General features: G+C 37.1%; 2 protein-coding genes across 2 annotated transcripts in view; one reads left to right on the top strand and one right to left on the bottom strand.

Moving 5' to 3' along the window:
* The window catches only part of LOC112454528, a 33,480-nt gene extending 18,254 nt beyond the window's left edge, over positions 1-15,226 (top strand). Inside the window, exons 25-40 of the mRNA XM_025015976.1 lie at positions 1,969-2,174; positions 2,274-2,515; positions 2,708-2,791; positions 2,864-2,989; positions 3,066-3,206; positions 3,413-3,536; positions 5,199-5,391; positions 5,635-5,878; positions 6,081-6,239; positions 6,391-6,717; positions 6,829-7,210; positions 7,351-7,579; positions 7,777-8,014; positions 8,429-8,654; positions 8,833-9,181; positions 9,619-15,226. Of these exons, the coding sequence (XP_024871744.1) occupies positions 1,969-2,174; positions 2,274-2,515; positions 2,708-2,791; positions 2,864-2,989; positions 3,066-3,206; positions 3,413-3,536; positions 5,199-5,391; positions 5,635-5,878; positions 6,081-6,239; positions 6,391-6,717; positions 6,829-7,210; positions 7,351-7,579; positions 7,777-8,014; positions 8,429-8,654; positions 8,833-9,181; positions 9,619-15,187 (8,839 nt within the window). The 3' untranslated portion in view covers positions 15,188-15,226. The remainder of the gene's footprint in view (positions 1-1,968; positions 2,175-2,273; positions 2,516-2,707; positions 2,792-2,863; positions 2,990-3,065; positions 3,207-3,412; positions 3,537-5,198; positions 5,392-5,634; positions 5,879-6,080; positions 6,240-6,390; positions 6,718-6,828; positions 7,211-7,350; positions 7,580-7,776; positions 8,015-8,428; positions 8,655-8,832; positions 9,182-9,618) is intronic.
* Positions 1-17,482, bottom strand: part of LOC112454524 (tensin-1-like) — a 104,977-nt gene extending 87,495 nt beyond the window's left edge. Inside the window, exons 1-2 of the mRNA XM_025015970.1 lie at positions 16,839-17,482; positions 16,636-16,677 (exon numbers count right to left, since the gene is read on the bottom strand). Of these exons, the coding sequence (XP_024871738.1) occupies positions 16,636-16,650 (15 nt within the window). The 5' untranslated portion in view covers positions 16,651-16,677; positions 16,839-17,482. The remainder of the gene's footprint in view (positions 1-16,635; positions 16,678-16,838) is intronic.
* Between the last annotated feature and the right edge of the window lie 897 nt (positions 17,483-18,379).

Raw genomic sequence — 18,379 nt, 5'->3', positions numbered from 1 at the left:
ACAAAGAATTTGTAAACTCTACATTTAAAAGAAACCATGTATTAAATATTTAATGCTATATGTTATATTAACAATTTCTTTCTTTGCTATTTTCTCTTAATGTATTATACTACCTTATAATACAAATTTAAAAATCGGGGAAAGTAATTTTTCTTTTAATACAATTTCGCGGAAGTTACTCTCGAAAAGTTATAAAGTAAATAACTTTTTTATTAATTTACAATGAGATATCGGTTTTGTATATATGATGCAATATGATGAAAATGTCGATGCAATCGACAAGACATATCGACATCCCTCACGTGCACCGAAACACCGCAGCGGCAAGCACAATGCACATCGAGTATGCATTTATTTATTATATATTTATAAGCTACCTGGCAAAGGTTCACGTGGATTTTTAATCTCGTCCACGAGATATCGGCTCTCGCAAGTAACCAGCAATGCCGACACAGGTTGCGAAAAAGGAAAAGCCTATCGATCGCTCCGTCGCGTCGTGGACACTGACCGGTAAAAATATATAGCAAGACGGGTTAAAGCCCACTTCATCGTTATACAAACAAAACTTATTATAGATCTACGTAGGAAGTCGATACTAAATATTCCATTGAATGTCTTACGTTCGCTACACCATAGAATATTTATGCAATGTCAAGGCATGAGACATTGACGGAGGTTGTCCGCTGCAGATAGAAACAGAGTGCACATTGTATGAAAGAAAACGAGTATCCTCTAGAAATATGAAAACAAATTCTAATAAAATTATATATACATATCTAATGACTACAGTTAATAATAAATTCAAATTTAATGAAATTATAAGCTTAAAAAAAAGCAGACAGAATGATCGATCAGCGACGATCGAATAAATTGACCCGCTTATCTATATGTTTCAATGGATACTTAATCAGTCATCACGCATTGGCAATACACTGGACACGCCTTAGAGCCTTTTCATTTATCCATTAATTTTCCATTCTATTTTTTTAATTTCAAAACAAAAATATAATTAACTCATTAAAAAAATATATGTAGAAAACTAAGAAAATGTTTTTGAACAAAATTGTTTAAAAAATACGTTTTTAAAATTTACTATCTTGAATACAATCTGCATATAAAAAACATTATATTACGGTTATATATTTTTTGTTCACTTGAGGCTGGAGAAAAGAGTAAATCCGATAGGCGGTAAAATATGTTGTCATAAAGTTTCTGTGTCTACAGATGTACTGGACACGACAATATATTAGTTCTGTTATACACGAGTGTGTTCGATGACCCACATTTCTACATTCACTTTAACAATCGCATATTATATCGGCATATGCAAAAAAAAACATCTGATAAAATAATTTTATTCATGATAATATAATGAAATTATATAGAATGTTTCAAAAGTGACAGAAGATAAATATAGTGTTACAGAGTGTAACCAAAAATATGTCACTATAAAGTTAATGTAAGTTAATATAAAATTTTATTATAATTAATGTATTATAATTTGTTTATACATATATTATATACATAACGTTTTACGTCACATATATAATTTACGTATAAAATAACTTTTCATTAAATTTTCATTAATATATTTTATTTAGAAATCATTTAGAAAATAGATTCCATTTATTATACAATTATGAGAAAATTATACTTTATAATGTGGATCGAAAACATGATATGGAACACTTAATATACTGTTTTGAGACGCGACAATGAATTCTCACGACCTCATTTTATGATCATAAAATCGATATCTACCATCATATCAAAACTCGTCATCTTTTCGCTATTAATGTCGATTACACGTGGATTATAGTGATATAGTATTGCCGATTTGCTCTTACTTGCTTTATATTTAACGTGGACCTTGCAAAATATAGATTTAATGCCCTCTAGTTCTAAATGTCTTATGTATGTACTAAACATGAGAGAAAAAGGACTATGCTCAACAATTTCTTCTTTCAGAATGCCCCTCGTAGGAGCATGGTTCAAAGCATGGGTTTATTTGGGGCTTGTTTGCGGTTGGGGCAAAGGTGCACGACCACGTTTCGACACATCCACGGATATGGGATTGGTATTAGTTCCAGCCGATGCCGAAGTCGATTCCGTGATTTTTCGATTACGCGCCACCGATCAGGATGCGGACTTTCCTCTCGTGTTTGAAGTAACCGGTAATTTAAAAAAGAAAAAGATAAAAGATAAATACAAGTATCGACGTTATTAAAACGTCGATCAAGAATTAAAATGCGATTTCTATATTTCGTTCGCAGCAACAATTACACCCGTCGTAAGAATCGACAACTTGCCGTGCACGTTGTACAATAAAGTCTGTCAGGCTAATGTAATTTTAACGAAACGCCTTGTGCCGGGACGCCTTCACGATTTCGCCGTCAGGGTTCGGGATACTAAGGGAGATTCAAATTCGATGCAGGCTACCATCTCCGCAACAAACGCCACGACCTCGCGTGATAAAATATTCCCTCACATTCCTTCCTTGATAATGATACCTGAGGTATGTAATTATTAATGGCTCTTCTAACAACGTTAATTAGAGCGAGTCGTAATTATTCCGACTTTGGGTGTAATGTTCCACAAACTCTTTTGCACGTAGACACTAATTACCCGTGTAATTAACCGCCATAGGCACAAAATATGTTATTAGTCAACGCACAACATTAAAAATTAATGCAAAATGTATTAATAGGATGCTAAACCAGGTAGGGAATTAGATTACATTCTCGTACGAGCGAACTCTTGGAGCGGCAAGCCAGTTTACATCGAATTATGGGTACGAGTTTAATAGCTGCTTCATATTTGCGTAATTAACAAAGTATAACGTAAAAACGTGACGTCGTTTTAGCAACCGAAAGAACTTTTCACTATTCGGCAGCGACAAACGCCCACGCAAACGCGCGGAGTCATTACCTTGATCGGCGAATTGGACTTCGAGACGCAATCGATGTACACCCTCACCATTTACGCGACGGTACGCATAATTGTCCAATAAACATAAAATATACACGAGAACGCGCACATCACCGATACAATATGTTTCCAAGTAGGATCCGTACACGGAACCTGGAAAAGATACCAGGAATATTGCAGGACTAAATATAGTCGTCATCGTGCAAGACGTGCAGGACGAGCCGCCAATTTTTACCCTAGCGCCGCCTTTAACCAGACTAAACAATTCTGCGCAAGTCGTAAGTTAAATGCATCACTATTCAATTTGCAAATTGTTTTATTCGCTCTAATTTAGTTGTCCGCATAAAAAAAATATATATTTTAAATGTTCTAAGTTTTATACCCTACATGAACGTCGATAAAAAATATGCTCCTTCTTGAATCATTATTACTTTATTACTCAATTTTAATGGCAATTTTTTTTAACCCTTTGTGTCACGTTTAGGGAGACGTAATATTACGAGTTCACGCGGAAGATGGAGATAAGGGCGTGCCCCGTGAAATCACGTACGGCCTGGTGTCCGAAGGCAACCCTTTCATACCTTTTTTCAACATTTCAGAAACAACCGGTAAGAAATTGTTGAATTTTCCATGTTTCGTATCCATAGAACGACGAAAAGTTAAGAGAATTATAGGTGAAAGTAATTTTGTCGCCGATTGTGCTACATTTCACTTTGAATTCTTGGTTGCGTGCAATCCAATTATGTTACGCGAGTTGAGGGCGCGCTCAAGGGTTAAAGGACTTCTCCTATCGCGCAGATGCAAACTAGAATTGTGGTGCTGTAATTAATTTACTCGACGAGTTGAGTCATCGCAAATTCTCCGATCTATCGCACGTCACGCGTCGTTTCCACCTGACAATCTCGATGACGGGAAAAAGTAACGGGGTTGATTCATATTCCCCTCTGGTATACAAGGCTGACCTCATTCCGCGAAAAGCGCCGGACAATGATTAAGCAGGGAAATTTGTTCGCTACCGTTCCGCCGATGTCGATCTTTCATTTCTTGATAGCGAACCAATTTGTTCCACCTTCCATCGTAAAGTTCGCGGAAGAAATCACGCGTATTCTTGTATTCACTGACTCACACGCGCATTTTTCATTTTTTTCTTATGGACGTTTCAGACAAAAATCCTATTACAAACGATGAAATTTTCATAATAAAAATTTCAACTACAAATTGCATGAAGACGTACTCTAAATTGAAAAATGTCGAAAGCAAAAGTATTAATCTTTAAGGATCTACGGGTTAACAAAATAATTTTGTTAAATAGACAGAATTTTTTATTAACGAGAGAAATCAATTTCATAAAAATAATAGATATTATTCTTTTTCTTTAAGTTTTTTTTTTAAGAACTACTTACGCACGAATGAAAAATTATGCTAGCAGAACTCTCGTTATCTATCATCATTCTTGGAATATCAGATTTTTTTGTGAAAACCTAAATAAGTCAGGCAAGCACGAGAAAAATTGGCGAGGAGTAAACAGAAGGAGCTAAAAGTGGTCGGAATAAGTCTGGACAGTCTACGGCCAAGTATCGATCGTTCTCAGGGGTCACTCTCTGCTTTTCAACTTGCGATGCTTATCATTCCGTGGCAAGGAGCATGCGATACGTACTACGACTCCTTGCGTGTGCGGGTTCCACCTACATCCAGCGATGTACACATTCATCCTTCGCTGAGAATGATTTCTTAAGTCGATTCCGCGGGTACATTATGTAAAATTATTGCCGGTCAGCGTGCGTGTACGGTACGAGCCGAGACGGAGAAGTAACAAGGATAAAGGAATTCGCCGTCCATTATCTCCGCGATGTTTTATTCATATTAAAAATAGTCTATATAGCATCGCTACAGTGGTTCTCCAAGAAATAACGAATCATCTCACACATAAGTCGCGCATGTGAAAATGAGATATTGTACACGTTATACGATGCGAAACATGCGAAATGTGATAGATTAATGTTGTGAAAGATACTAATTTTGGGAAAATATTTTAAGTAGAAATGTGTACAACTTTGGCGAATGCATTTAATAATCGTAACAGTTCTTATATATAGATAGCATAATTTGCGATATCAAATTATGCAATCATTTCTTTTCAATATTTTTCATAATTAATTATATATGTATATTATATCTTCAGTATATGTATATCAATAATTATGTAAAAAGTTGAATAAAAAATTGGTCTATAATTAACACAAACGCTATAAATCACTTACGATGTTTAGGTGAGATTGTTCTCGCTAAACCTTTAGAAGAACTCACGCAAATTACTCACGTTGGCGCACCGGTCGTGCTCACCGTCGTCGCTGAAGAAATACGGAGATCTACGGACGAGCCGCCAGCCCAGGCGACGGTCGTCGACGTCGGTTTCCTTCTTGGAGAACCAGGCAATAGCCCGCCATATTTTGAGAATGATAAGTTGGTACTCGATGATTTTAGTAACGAGCACGTAAGAGTCAGGGCAATGTTTTTTCGTGATTATTTAACTTCTGATAAATATTCTGTGACTTTTAATATCATTGCCTATATTTGTCTTCATATATTACGCTTTTTTAAATTTTCTAATACCCGCATTATATTGTTCGTAATAAATAGTGCGATTTCCTAACAATACGTTGTCTCGTTATTCGTTTATTTATACTTAATATATATTATTTATAGCTATGTTGCATCGATACCAGAGAATTTGGAACCAGGTTCCGTGATAATGTTCCCCGAGCAATATTCGACTAGAGTCCACGATGAAGATATTGGTAAGGCTGGTGTTTTCGCATTGAAGCTACAGAATAACAATGGTACTTTCGAAATAAATCCAACTGTTGCTGAAAGAACGGCGGATTTTATTCTCATGGTACGAGACAATACACTCATCGATTACGAGATGTACAAAAGTTTATCTTTTAAGGTATGCATTCCTAATACAAAGATAATAGATAAAATAATTCAATAATAATTTTTGTTCTTTAAGTGATATTGTGTTATTTTTTATTATACAAAAGCAACTCTAAAATAATTAAATTTTAATAATACACACTTAATAAACGAATATTGTCCAACGTTTAAGTAAATATTTAATTAATGTGCATATATATTTATGTGTGGTATAGATTATTGCTCAAGAAGTTGGTCCAGCAACAAATTTGTCGGCAACAGCAGCAGTCTTAATATTTATACAAGATGTTAACGATAATCCGCCAATTTTCGACGAAGAATCTTACGAAGTTACATTGTCCGAAAATATCACCGCTGGAACACGGGTGATTCAAGTAATATTTAATTAATGCTTGTTTTAAATAAATATAATAAGAGTAAATCGAGTATATTCTCCATCAACTTTACTACTTTTTGATATATGTATGTATTTAAGAACTTGACGTTATGTTGATTCGAGCAAAAAAAACATAATTTTATTGACAGGTGCATGCAACCGACAAAGATACCGGACTTTTTGGCAGTATTCGATATACAGGAATAACAGGAGAAGGAAGCGAGGCTTTCGCCATAGACCCCGATACAGGATTAATCACGGTCGCGATGGGATCGTCTTTGGATCGTGAAATGGCAGCGCAATTACAATTAACTATAATTGCGCGCGATGAAAACGGCAAAGGTAACACGGGTGTAGTACCTTTCATAGTGAATTTGCTGGACGTAAATGACAATGCGCCGATTTTTGAGAAAGATGTCTACGAATTTAAATTAAATTCTGATTTGACAAATTTTTCAACAGCTGCCTTTATAAAGGTAAATCTTGATATCCTTGATATTTTTTTAATTAATTAATTTTCATTCGTAAAATTTTCAACAAATATATTTGATACTTTTATAAAAATACGTTTTAATTCGTACGCGCAGGCCACTGACGCCGACGCCGAACCGCCGAACAACGAGATTCGTTACGAACTGATTCACGGAAATTATGAAAATAAATTTTATTTGAATGAGATTACCGGAGAACTGATATTGCTGTCGCCCATCACAAAGTTCAGGCGGAAGAAACAAAGCATCTACGACAATTTTTCAAAGAAATTACACAAAGGAACACAAAGTCTTCAACCGGAACACATGACACGAGAGACTGTAAGAAGAACAACAGTATCTCCGGATATGACAAATTCAACGGAAAGCGTTACAAGTGAAACTAAATTGGAACGCCAACGCGAGATAAAAAGACATCGAAGAAAACGAGCGGAAGCCGATGTCTTATACACTTTAACTGCCAGGGCGTATGATCTCGGTGAATTTTTATATAATAAATGTAGTTTTTGGCGAACGAAATAAATCACGAACGAGAACTAAAAATTTCGTAAAAATTTTATAATTAAGCAAAAAGATACTCTTTACTATTCTCTTTTCTTCATTAACGCGATGTTCTAGGTGTACCTCATCTCTCGAGTGAAGCAGAGATCCTCGTCATCAGGGGAACTGCCATGGAAGCTCGCATAATGATGTTCGTGGTACCGGGAGAAAGTCCGAATTTAACGAAAACCGCGGAGACATTAGCCACTATCACTGGTGGACGAATTACCGTACTGGATACACGTCCTTACGTGTCAGATAATAAAACTAGCATGACAAGCGGTGCTGTCCCAGCGGAAGGAAAAAGGTTGATAGAGACTTACGAAACGTTTCGGTTTTATATTTCAAGAAAAAGATGCAAATTTGAACATTAAAAGAACATTTACGATTATTTGCGAATATTTCTTTCGAATCAGCTATAAGAGTTAGAAAAATCTTTAAATTAGCATTTTAATTGTTAATCGGTCATAAATTTTTCACATTTCTGTTTTCTTCTGCTGATAGAACGATTGTGATAGCTCGCGTCGAACAAACCGAAATCGGCACCCCCCTGGTGGACGTGGAAAAAATTCGTAACATATTAGCTGCGAATGGGGTGGGCATCATCGGCGGCGCAGGCAATGGGTCTATGACATACTACGATACTACCACGAAACTTCCAATCGATGGAGTAATTCGCGATGGGGGAGATAACGCGGGGACCTACGTAAACAAAACGATCAGCAGTGTTCACGAGGAAGTAGTGAGTAGACGTTAATTGTCCACATTCGTTAACTTTATCGAGTAACACGTCAGTTTGTATTCAAAATTAAATTACTTATCGTAGATTAAAATTGTGTTACTTATTAACTTATTTTTTATTATTAATTAACTTACTTTTTTCGATAATTTTCAACATATTAAAAAAATTTTGTTTTCTCTTTTCTCTACATGTGCAATAAATTTATTATTATAAGCCAAAAAAGTTTGAAAAATAATTGGTAGTGAACGAAACATATGGACATTCTCTTGTATGTTATTATTTTATTCATTCTGAGGCTAGATTATCTCGCATCTTAAATTTTGCTAAGTAACGTTCTCATAAAGCATATTTTTCTCTTATCCCAGTTAGCAATTTTCTATTTTAGAAAAATGAGAAATCAGAGTTCTTTTTCAGACTGTGTACAAAGCGGAGAATAAACTGTTGTTTTGGTTACTGATTATTCTGGGCCTGCTAATGCTGCTGGCCATCGCGGCACTCATAATTTGTTGCATCTGCCCAGGCTGCCCATTTTACATGGCACCCAGAAAGCGTAGAGTTTACTCGTCGGAAACACTTATCGCTCGATCCGATGGTCGACCGAAACGTCATCTTCATCGAAAACCAATGGCTGCAATCGATAGTAATTACCCTTTGTCAACTATTTCGCATTCGAACGTTTAAACATTTTCTTGAAATAACTTTTGCAAATGTTGCAATTATTTAGTTTTATGTATTTTATAAGAAATTTTTAAAAAATTATCTTTCTATATATAAAAAATTTATGCTTTATTAACAAGAGCGATGTATCAAATAATTAGTTACATCGAACGGAAAGAAACAAGCTTGGAGTGCGGATCCAACTCGAAGAAACTGGCAATTTAATCGTCGAAACACGCAGAACGGTGGATTAGCGTCACTACCTGGTGACGTTGTGTACATTTCGGAGCGTCCTCCAATCGACCAAGCAAATGTGGAGTCACTGAGGCTACGTGACGGTCCGGCTTATGATCCTTCGAGGAGAAGGAGAATCGAAGAGCAAGAGAGACTATATGTAGAGGATGTCGATGAGAAGAAGATTAGAGATTACGATGGCACGGATGTAGATTCCTTGCAACGACATGAAATCGAACGTGGTTCGGACATTCAGCGTCAAGCTTACAGACAAAGGTAAAATAGAACGCGTCATAATGAAATAGAATCGTTCTTTATAGCGACTTCGTGATAATTGTTAATGATTCTTGAACTATAAGAGCCTAGAATACGAAATACAAAATAAACCGGAAAATATTATAAATCTTATTAATATGTCATTTTCTTAAATTAAAAATTAAATTCATGCAACATAAACATTATCAATTACATTATTAGATTTTTGTTATATCAATTTTGCTTACTAAAATATATGTTTATAACGTCATGTAGGTACTTTTATTATCAAAAACTCAAAAAAATTATTTTTGCGATGTCTACTTTTTTAAAACAGACATTTTTAAGGTACATTAATAAATTTTGAAATAAAAATTTTGTAAAAATATTCTTTCAGTAAAATTTTTCCGAATTAGAAAAAAAAGATTAATAATATATTCCGTATTATCCCGTTACAGATACGTCGATCCTGAATTAAACAATGAGACAGCGATAAGAGAGCAACATTTTTACCGCGCGGGTAACGCAGAGGTGCTGCAATTAGTAACGCGCGGACAAGTGGAGGATAGAAGTCAACATCGTCATTCATATCCAGCGACTTTCATAGTGGACGGCAAGGATGTACTTCTACAGCGGTTCATGCAGGACCAGAAAGCGCGACACGTCGAGCTGTCGATGCAGGAACCCGAGGTGTTGCGCACCATCGACTCTCATCAGCGCTCAAGAAATTTATATCAGCACAAGCAGGAGATTCTCCTCCTGCCAGAGGAACTAGACGTTAGACGTCGACGCGTGGAAGAATTGGAATCCGACGCGCAAAAGTTGGCAATGGACGACGAATACACGGCGCAAAACATGGATGTGGAGTCACAGATGCGGGACATTCGTCGTCAAGAGATTTTGACAAATGTGCCCGGGACATCTAAAGGCAGACCGTCGATCGTCAAAGACCAGGCGCAATCGACGACGGTACAGTCGTACGCGTTTCACGATCTGGAGTTGGCGAGACAGAACGCCCTGTTAACGAGGCTACTGTTGGAGAGGGAATCTAGGCACGCTGGTGGCGTAATGATGGACACCGCGAGTTACTTAGAGACCCAAAGTCTTCCCGGGCAAGTGGCAATCGCGACTCAGACTGACAGAGTCGCTGCGACAGAAACGGAACGACATGTCCGAAGCAGAAGTGACAATGACGAGTCCGACGAGGATATTCGAAATCGAAAGAGGATAAAGAAACGCCACGGGGAGAGCGAATTGAGAACACGGACTTTATGGATGAAAACACCCATCGAGGAAGAAGAGGGCCCGTGTTTTGACAAACGACTGAACATCTCGAGGAAGAAAGTGCAAGAAATGAAGGAGGGACGAAAGATATGCTTGGAGCCTGAAGTGCTGCGAGAAATTTCAAATTCTCTCGACGAGAATGGAAGCACTTACCGCGAGAAGGAAAGAAAGTCAGCGAAAACTTGTCAACAATACACCGAAGAGAGCAGCATCGGATACAAAGTACTCGGCGAAGAGAAAAACGGTTCCTCTTCGTCGACAGAAGTAGGTAAGCAACATGAGAAATTTTTTGATAAGAAAAAAATGGAGAGTTTGTCGTCTCCAGAAATAAGTGTCGATAACGGAGAATATATTCGTAAAACGACGGAAAAGAAAAGTTTAAGGAAGGAGAGTAGAATAAAGAAGCAAAAGAAAGTAGAATCCGTGATAAAACCTAGCTTTCGAGTTTTAGAGAGAGAGATCACGATGCTGACGAAGAAACTAAGTAAACTCGCTGATAAAAAAATACCGCAGACCACTGGATCTGAAAGTACGAGTCTGGAAAAATCGGGAACATCAAAGGACTCCAAAAAAGATTCGGATCAGAGTACATTAAAGAAAGAAGAAGACTCAAAGAAACACAAACGATTTGAGACTTCTCCAAGTATATCGAAAGAGACAAAGAGAGAAAAATTTAAGTACCAGCAACGACAGACGATGAGTCCCGGCAGTTCCGAGTACGAGGACACGTTTGAAAAACCGGACAAGTCGAAACTGACTTCTCAAGAAGCTGCGAAGCACAAACAAATAAGTAGTCATGCAAAAGTGAAAAGGCAAACGCCGATTGAACGTAAAGAACGCAAGAAACAAGTCGTGCAGCAGGACCGAGAGTTCGAGAAGCGCAGAAGTGCCGCGGGTAAAGAAAACGGCAGATCGAAGACCGAGAAAACTGCCAAATTAATGTCGCGTACACAAAAGTTGGCGGCGATTGGTCGTAAAGAGCATGTTCGTATCTCGGAAGAACCGAGTACGAGTACAAGTTCCGATCGTATGAACGGCAAAAAGGACTCGTTTGCCGGTCGGGACTTCGACAAGAAAAGTACGGAATCTTCAGAGATTTCGTCGAATTATCAGCAAAAATCGGAACAGAGGTTAGATCACGTAAGCGAGAAATTCTCCGACGATTTTGTCACAGAGCCGCAGAGAAGAGACATCAATCAGCAAAGCGAGCTTTATTCAACAATAACCAGAAAGATGGATGAAGAATATATTGCGAACGGTATAGGAGATATCGAGATAATACAACAATTTTCTGACGATTTCATAATGGAACCACAGACGAAAGAACTGGAACATCAAATGCAAGCTGCTGTTGAAAGTGAGATCTCCGATAGCAACAGGGAAAGTGCATATCACGATTTTGATCAAAAAGATATGAGCCTGAAGGAATCCGCTGTTGTAACTGAAAGGGAAAAAGATATATCTCATGACTTAGGTAAAGAACATTTGACGCTAAAAGAAGCTGTTGAAGATCTCACCATTCTTCACAATTTGGAAGATATGCAATTCAAAAATGGCATTGCAAGCAAAGAATCTGAATTGTTTGAAGTCTCTAATAAAGAGTTGGATGACAGCAGCAAGAGAACAATTTCTCCGGAATCTCTTGCCCTAAAAACCTTAGAAGAACATCAACCGGAGAAACTGCCATCTTACAGTAACAGAAGCGCTGTCGAAAAAAGAATGGCTTATATGTCCGGAAAGCACAAAGAAGCAACAGAAGAATCTTTCTACGAAACCGAAAAAGAAATGTTAGAAAAAGAAATGTCAGAAATTATACCAGAAACAGAACTACATGAATTACAAAGATTAAGAGATGCCGAAAAGATTGCGAGCGAAGAAGCGAAATTTGAAGCATTGGAAAAACATATAGAAAGTTTGAAAGAATTAATTAAAACGGAGCACGCTGAAGAAGAAATAGAGCATAAGGAAAATGGATTACATAGTGACATGATTTCATTACCATCAGAAATAGAAAAAGATTCAAAAGACATTAAAGATGTTACATTATATTCAAGCGAAAAAGACAAAGCTGTAGAATTATATAAAACCGAAAGCGATCAAAGAGAAGAATTAAGTCCTAAATCAAAGAAATATATTGAAGAGAAAATTTCTTCGACAAAAGATGCAATAGATATCGAAGAAAAGATGGTAGAAGAATTAATAAAGACAGAAAATGAAGAAGACTCGTTACGTGAAATTAAAAGTGACGTACAGAAACCAAAAGAATATGTAACTCAGGAATTTGACGCAGAGAAAAAGGAAGAATCGACAATTAAAGCGTTTGAAGAACCGCTCGATATCAGTCAATCTCTTACAGATGACACCAGAAATGGCACTCAGAGAGCGTTTTCAATCGATGACGATACATTATTGTACATTGATGAAACTAGTGGTGAAGCGTCAAAATCAGATCACGATTTGATTCAGTCTGAGCTCACCGAGCCACCAGATATTATAAAAAAAACTACTGATAAAGATGAATTGAAACATTTAAGTGATGATCTCGCGAAGACAGAAATTGAAAGCTATGAAACTAAGGAAGAATCGCACATATCTCCTAAAAAAATGATTGATAAAAAACAAGAGAAAAGTGATGAAGACAAGTCTCTCACGCCTTTAATGCCTACTTCTAAAGAAGAGATTATTAAAGAACAATTACAAGTTGAGCATGTAAAGGAGAAAGAAAAACCACTTCTCGAGGAACATAAAGAAAAAACGGAAGAAGTATCTACATTAAAGGAAAGATCTGACGAAGAAATACTTGATAAGGAATCTTCTATCGATCAGCCGCAAGATTCGGATCTGCAAAAATCAACTGTCAGTGAGCCTGACAAAGTGGACAGTTCTGTGACAGCCTCTGAGAGCGCAGCAGTCGTAGAGCCACGAGACAAAGGGGAGCAGCAAGCAGACGTAAGCGATACAATTTTTAGCAGCTTTATTGATGATACACTCGATGTTTCGGAGGAGAGCGACTCATCCAGTGATGTTTCTAGGAAAACAACGCTGACCACGAGACCCTATGATACTCCACGCCATCGACAAAAGTGGCAGCAGCAAGAAAGCATTGAAATAGCGGGAATATCTGGCGTAAGAACTTTCAAAGATAGCGGAGACGCGAGAACAGAAACTGAACCAGAAGAGGATACAGATAGCAATTTATCGCTCGATGAAATTGAAAAAACAGAAGAGTCGGTTACAACCGAAGCAACGAGTGAAGTAAAAGACGACATGGAAATTGCTGCTGTACCTGAAAAAATTTCTTCTGACGTTGAAAAAGTCCCATCCGTATCTGATTTAAAGGAAATAAATGGTAAACATATAACAGACAGAGATTTTGAATCAAAAGTCGAAGTCGAAGAATTAGAAACTGATATAAAATCAGAAATACAAAATTTATTGACGACAATTCAAGATATAGTTCCATTAACTCTAAGTATTAAAGAACTAAAAGGCACGTCAAAGGAAGATGTAGAATCTAAAAGCGAGATTGTAACACCTCGTAAAAAGATCGAAGAAGTTTCCGAATCTGTGAAACAAGATGATAAAAATGAAACTGAATTGCCTTTAAGTAAATCTGAACAAGTGGGGCCGAAAGACAAAACAAAAACGGAAGACATTGAAATAGACAAAAGAATTGAAGAAAGTGATATAGATGAAATAAAAAGTAAAAAGATTGATATGACATTAACTCCGGAGAAGTATATTTCAAAAACTGTACCTTCCGAACGTTTCGTGAAGAAAAAAAAGAAACTTGAACGACCGAAGGCGCCTTCTTCCGAGGAACGAAAACGTGTTCTTGATAAGTCGGAAGAAAAAGTTACACCAAGTTATTCTCAGCGTCGATCTCGCAAATTCACCGACGGTGACTCAGAGAAGCAAACAAGAGACGCCGAATCGCAGAAACGCAGATTCGGCATCTCCAAGGCGTCTCCATTACGATCGCCAAGAAGGGAAGAAGAGCATCAGCGAAAACAACCAATGTCCAAATCAAAATTTAAGACCGAAAAAAAATCTACGATTGTCCCGAAAACTGGCGAGATCGATATGAGTAAGACGCAATCGAAGTACATGGCTTGGTACAATAAGAAACGCGACGAGGCGGAGAAGAAGAGGTTGGAGAGGAAAGCGGACGATGAGGAGCAGCTACCGCGCTGGGTAAGTAGGGGCTTGAGGCAAACGACAAAGCAAAGAGAGAAGCTAACTGCGGAGCACAAGACTCCGGAGATAACGCCGCGCACCAGACGCAAGGTCAAGCCTCTGGTGAACGTCGAATCTGAGCAGTTGAAGGCTATAGTGCGTCAAGGACGGCAATTAAGAAGGGCCGAGGGTAATCTTAAGGAAGACCCGCCGGTTCAGATATTCGCCAGAACACCGCCAGCTTCTACTTCGGACACGCAGCATCGTCTGCTGCAGCACTCGGAATACAAATACGAAAGAATACCGCCGCCATTTTATCTTCATCCACCCCCGGCGCCACATCCGTCGCCGCAGTTATCGCCGGAAAGATCCCTCGAGATGCAACCGTGTAGGACGCAGTACGAGCAATCCGAGGACGACTTGCATTCGGAAAGTGCAGCGCCGTTCCAAAGCGGCGGTCGTCTACGCCATCAACAGCTTCTCGAGAAGAAAAGCGTCTTCGACATCGCGTACAGCGAAGCTGCGCCATCGCAACTTCGATCTGACAGCACAACTCCGCCGTCATAAATATACGATTGATATTCTCCGTATTATATATATTATATATGTTTCTATCATACAAAAAGTATATATACAATACAGTGAAAATAATTACTTGTTTTCCAAATATTATATAAAATTATTTCAATATGTTTTTAATTTTGTAATTATCCTTACATAAAAGATAATTTTATATATACCTACATATGAAATTAAAATAGAAAAATTAAATGTCCTGTACATATATTTTATAGCGTTTTCTTATTAACTAGTATTAATTATTGCGCAGTATTAATTTTTTAAACTACTCTCATTTCCTTTACTGCCGATGAAATATTATACGAATTTATCTTTAAGGAAATGTAGTAACTTAATCGTCAAAATTTTATATTAAAATTTATTATTCCATACATAATGTTTATATATATATATTAATACTTGTAAATATATATACGTATATAAAAATATATCCTATACGTCATTAACTACTTCATTTTCCTTTTATTAATTCTATTTTCTATTTCTTAGCTATCTATAAGGTACGAATTATAGGAAGAAAAATCCTACTTTGATAGTTTAATAGTTTAATAGCTCTAATATATTCGCGAATATATATAGAGTACACGTAATATTTCTAAAAAATTCTTTTAAAATTAATCATCCTAAAAATAATGCAATATTTTGAGTTTGAGTATGTTGCGTTGAAAATATTATTATCTACATAGATTATATAATAAACGATTAATATGCTTATCACATAGCTTTCAACAAAAAAAATCGACGAATGTGATCCAGGATTAAATATTCTGTAAAACAGGTCTATATATTTTATCCAGTGCCCATAAAAAATTATTTTCGTATAATTTGCATTGCATTGTATTATATTACGTCCAAAAATAACTGTTTCTATATATTGAAAAATAATTATTGATATTCTTACTTATCTCTTAAATCAAGTGTCAACTAAGAATTAAATGCAATTTCCGAGAATTCTTTTACAAACTTTTTCAAAGTTTAATAAAGCTCTCCATAATAAAAAGTGTATTATAAATTATTTCATGATTGCTCTCTGTCACGGACATTCAAAGATTAAATATTTAAACTAATCACCACACACAATTCTAGCCTATTTATTTCAAGAGGCAATAAAACTGTAAGATATAAATTCTCTGTAATATTTTCATATTCGACTTGAATCTATTTTTCTTGAATGTTACACAATATTTGTAAAGATATAAATAATAAATTCAGATATCAGACAATTTATAAGAATAGATAATAAAAAATACTTTATTTCTGTAACTATTGTTATTAAAAATTTAAGTCTGTAACTATGAAGAAACAACAAATTTAATTCTTCGATTATTTTCCAATATATTCCATATTTTACATACGCATGGTCTACACATCTGATTGAACATTTTTCTCACAAAGTCCATTAAATCAAAATTAAAATAAAATAATTTAACACTCACCAGTACGACGCGCATCAGCGGAGGTACAGTATAAACGTTGATCTGTAAAATACAAATAACATATATCAAAATTATATCAAAATAATTACTATCTCTATGTATTTAAAATATAATTATTAATTTATTAATTTTTAAAGGAAAATATTTAACGAAAAAAAATACATAAATTTTCGGATCTACGTAATGAATAAAAAGTGAATTACCTCATGGTTGCTCCGCCGTCGCCCGATGCCTCCTAGGCCTCGTCCTCCTCTCAGGTTTCTTCGTTTTACACACACGCGCACAAAACACACTCGCAAAAACACAGTTAATTACGCGCGATACTTCGCATAGCACTTTCGACGACAATCGCACGCGATTTTGCGACAGAATAACTCGAGGAAGTACGATCGCGCGCAACGAGCTATGATTCGGTCGACGTGTATACGACGATTAGCGATTCACCGCGAGGGACTAATTACAAACGATGAGTAGTAATTACAAACAAAAATTTAAACAAATAACCGATATATCTATTAACCTGGTATGCCCGGGAAAGTTTCATCTGTCGTCAATGCCGATATACTCCGGAGTAGTTCCGTCGCTGCGACAATAATGAGCTTCGTGTTGAACGCGTTTTATCCCGAAAGATATCCCCGTCTGTCCATTCTGTCTCGTTCTATTGGCGGCAGATGGCAGCACCTCATAATTAACGCCATCGATATCGATTTTCGCGTTCCACTTCGCACTTTCGCAGTCATTTCAAATCGCCATTAAAAAGATTAATTAAACATGAAACCGAAATATGTCTACTTCGATAAATAAAAAGCGCCTCGATAACGATTCGTTAATCGCGGGGAATTAATTCGCGCATGCATAATCACACAATAATAGCGTTTGGCGTCTCCTTTGGCCGCAATTGCATTTCGAGGAGCAACGTACGCGAGATCGCACGGAGCTGCTTGATGACGCAGGCGACAACGCCGCCATATTCGCTCCCGCTTCCCGCCTTCCCCTTTCGCGAACGACGCGAACAATCGGCTGCTTATGCACTGTATCAGAGAGAAGCCTGAGAGAGGCAATAAAAAATGGATGTAATGGCGGTAGTATACAGAGGCTTTCGACGGTCCCACGAAAAAGGCCGGGATGGCCTACTCTCTCAGGCTTCTCTCTGATCGTACTTTGCCGTAGGCGACAGATAACATCTCGCCGCCACGAAATATTCAACTAGCGAAATAATGTGTGCTGCACGCTAAAAATAATCTGTATCTTACGTCTCACATTAATCATTAATATATCATCGCCTCGAAATCATTTGACCTCTCAATCCCTCCCTGACAATGATAGGCAAATTCGATGGAGAAATAAAAGCGCGATACGAAATCAAGTATCAATCACGAGAAACAGTTACTGCCCGTAATATACCGTAATAAAATATTTATGGATCCTCTTGTCGTTCCGATTAACGCCTTCAGATCGCGCGAGATATTACTTAATCTCGTCGATGAACATCGACGTTTCGATGATCGTTATAATTACAGCGTAGTTAACAGCGCGTTCATAATTACTAATTAATCGTATAGAGTGATCACGCTCGATACCTCATACTCGCTGCGATCGTGCTTTGGAGCAGTTTGGAGGGCTAATGCGAAATATAACACGGAGCACGGAGCGGCTCGCGCGGCTATTACGTACTTCGTCGAGCGTCGCTATGCGAAAGTGATGCGCGATTCTGATTCGATTATTTGAGAATCGATTCTTTTTC

Source organism: Temnothorax curvispinosus, unplaced genomic scaffold (assembly GCF_003070985.1).
Source record: "Temnothorax curvispinosus isolate PA1 unplaced genomic scaffold, ASM307098v1 QBEX01005133.1, whole genome shotgun sequence".
NCBI classification, from domain to species: domain Eukaryota; kingdom Metazoa; phylum Arthropoda; class Insecta; order Hymenoptera; family Formicidae; genus Temnothorax; species Temnothorax curvispinosus.
The sequence above is the reverse complement of the archived record's forward strand: the minus strand, read 5'-3'. Positions and strand labels throughout refer to the sequence as shown.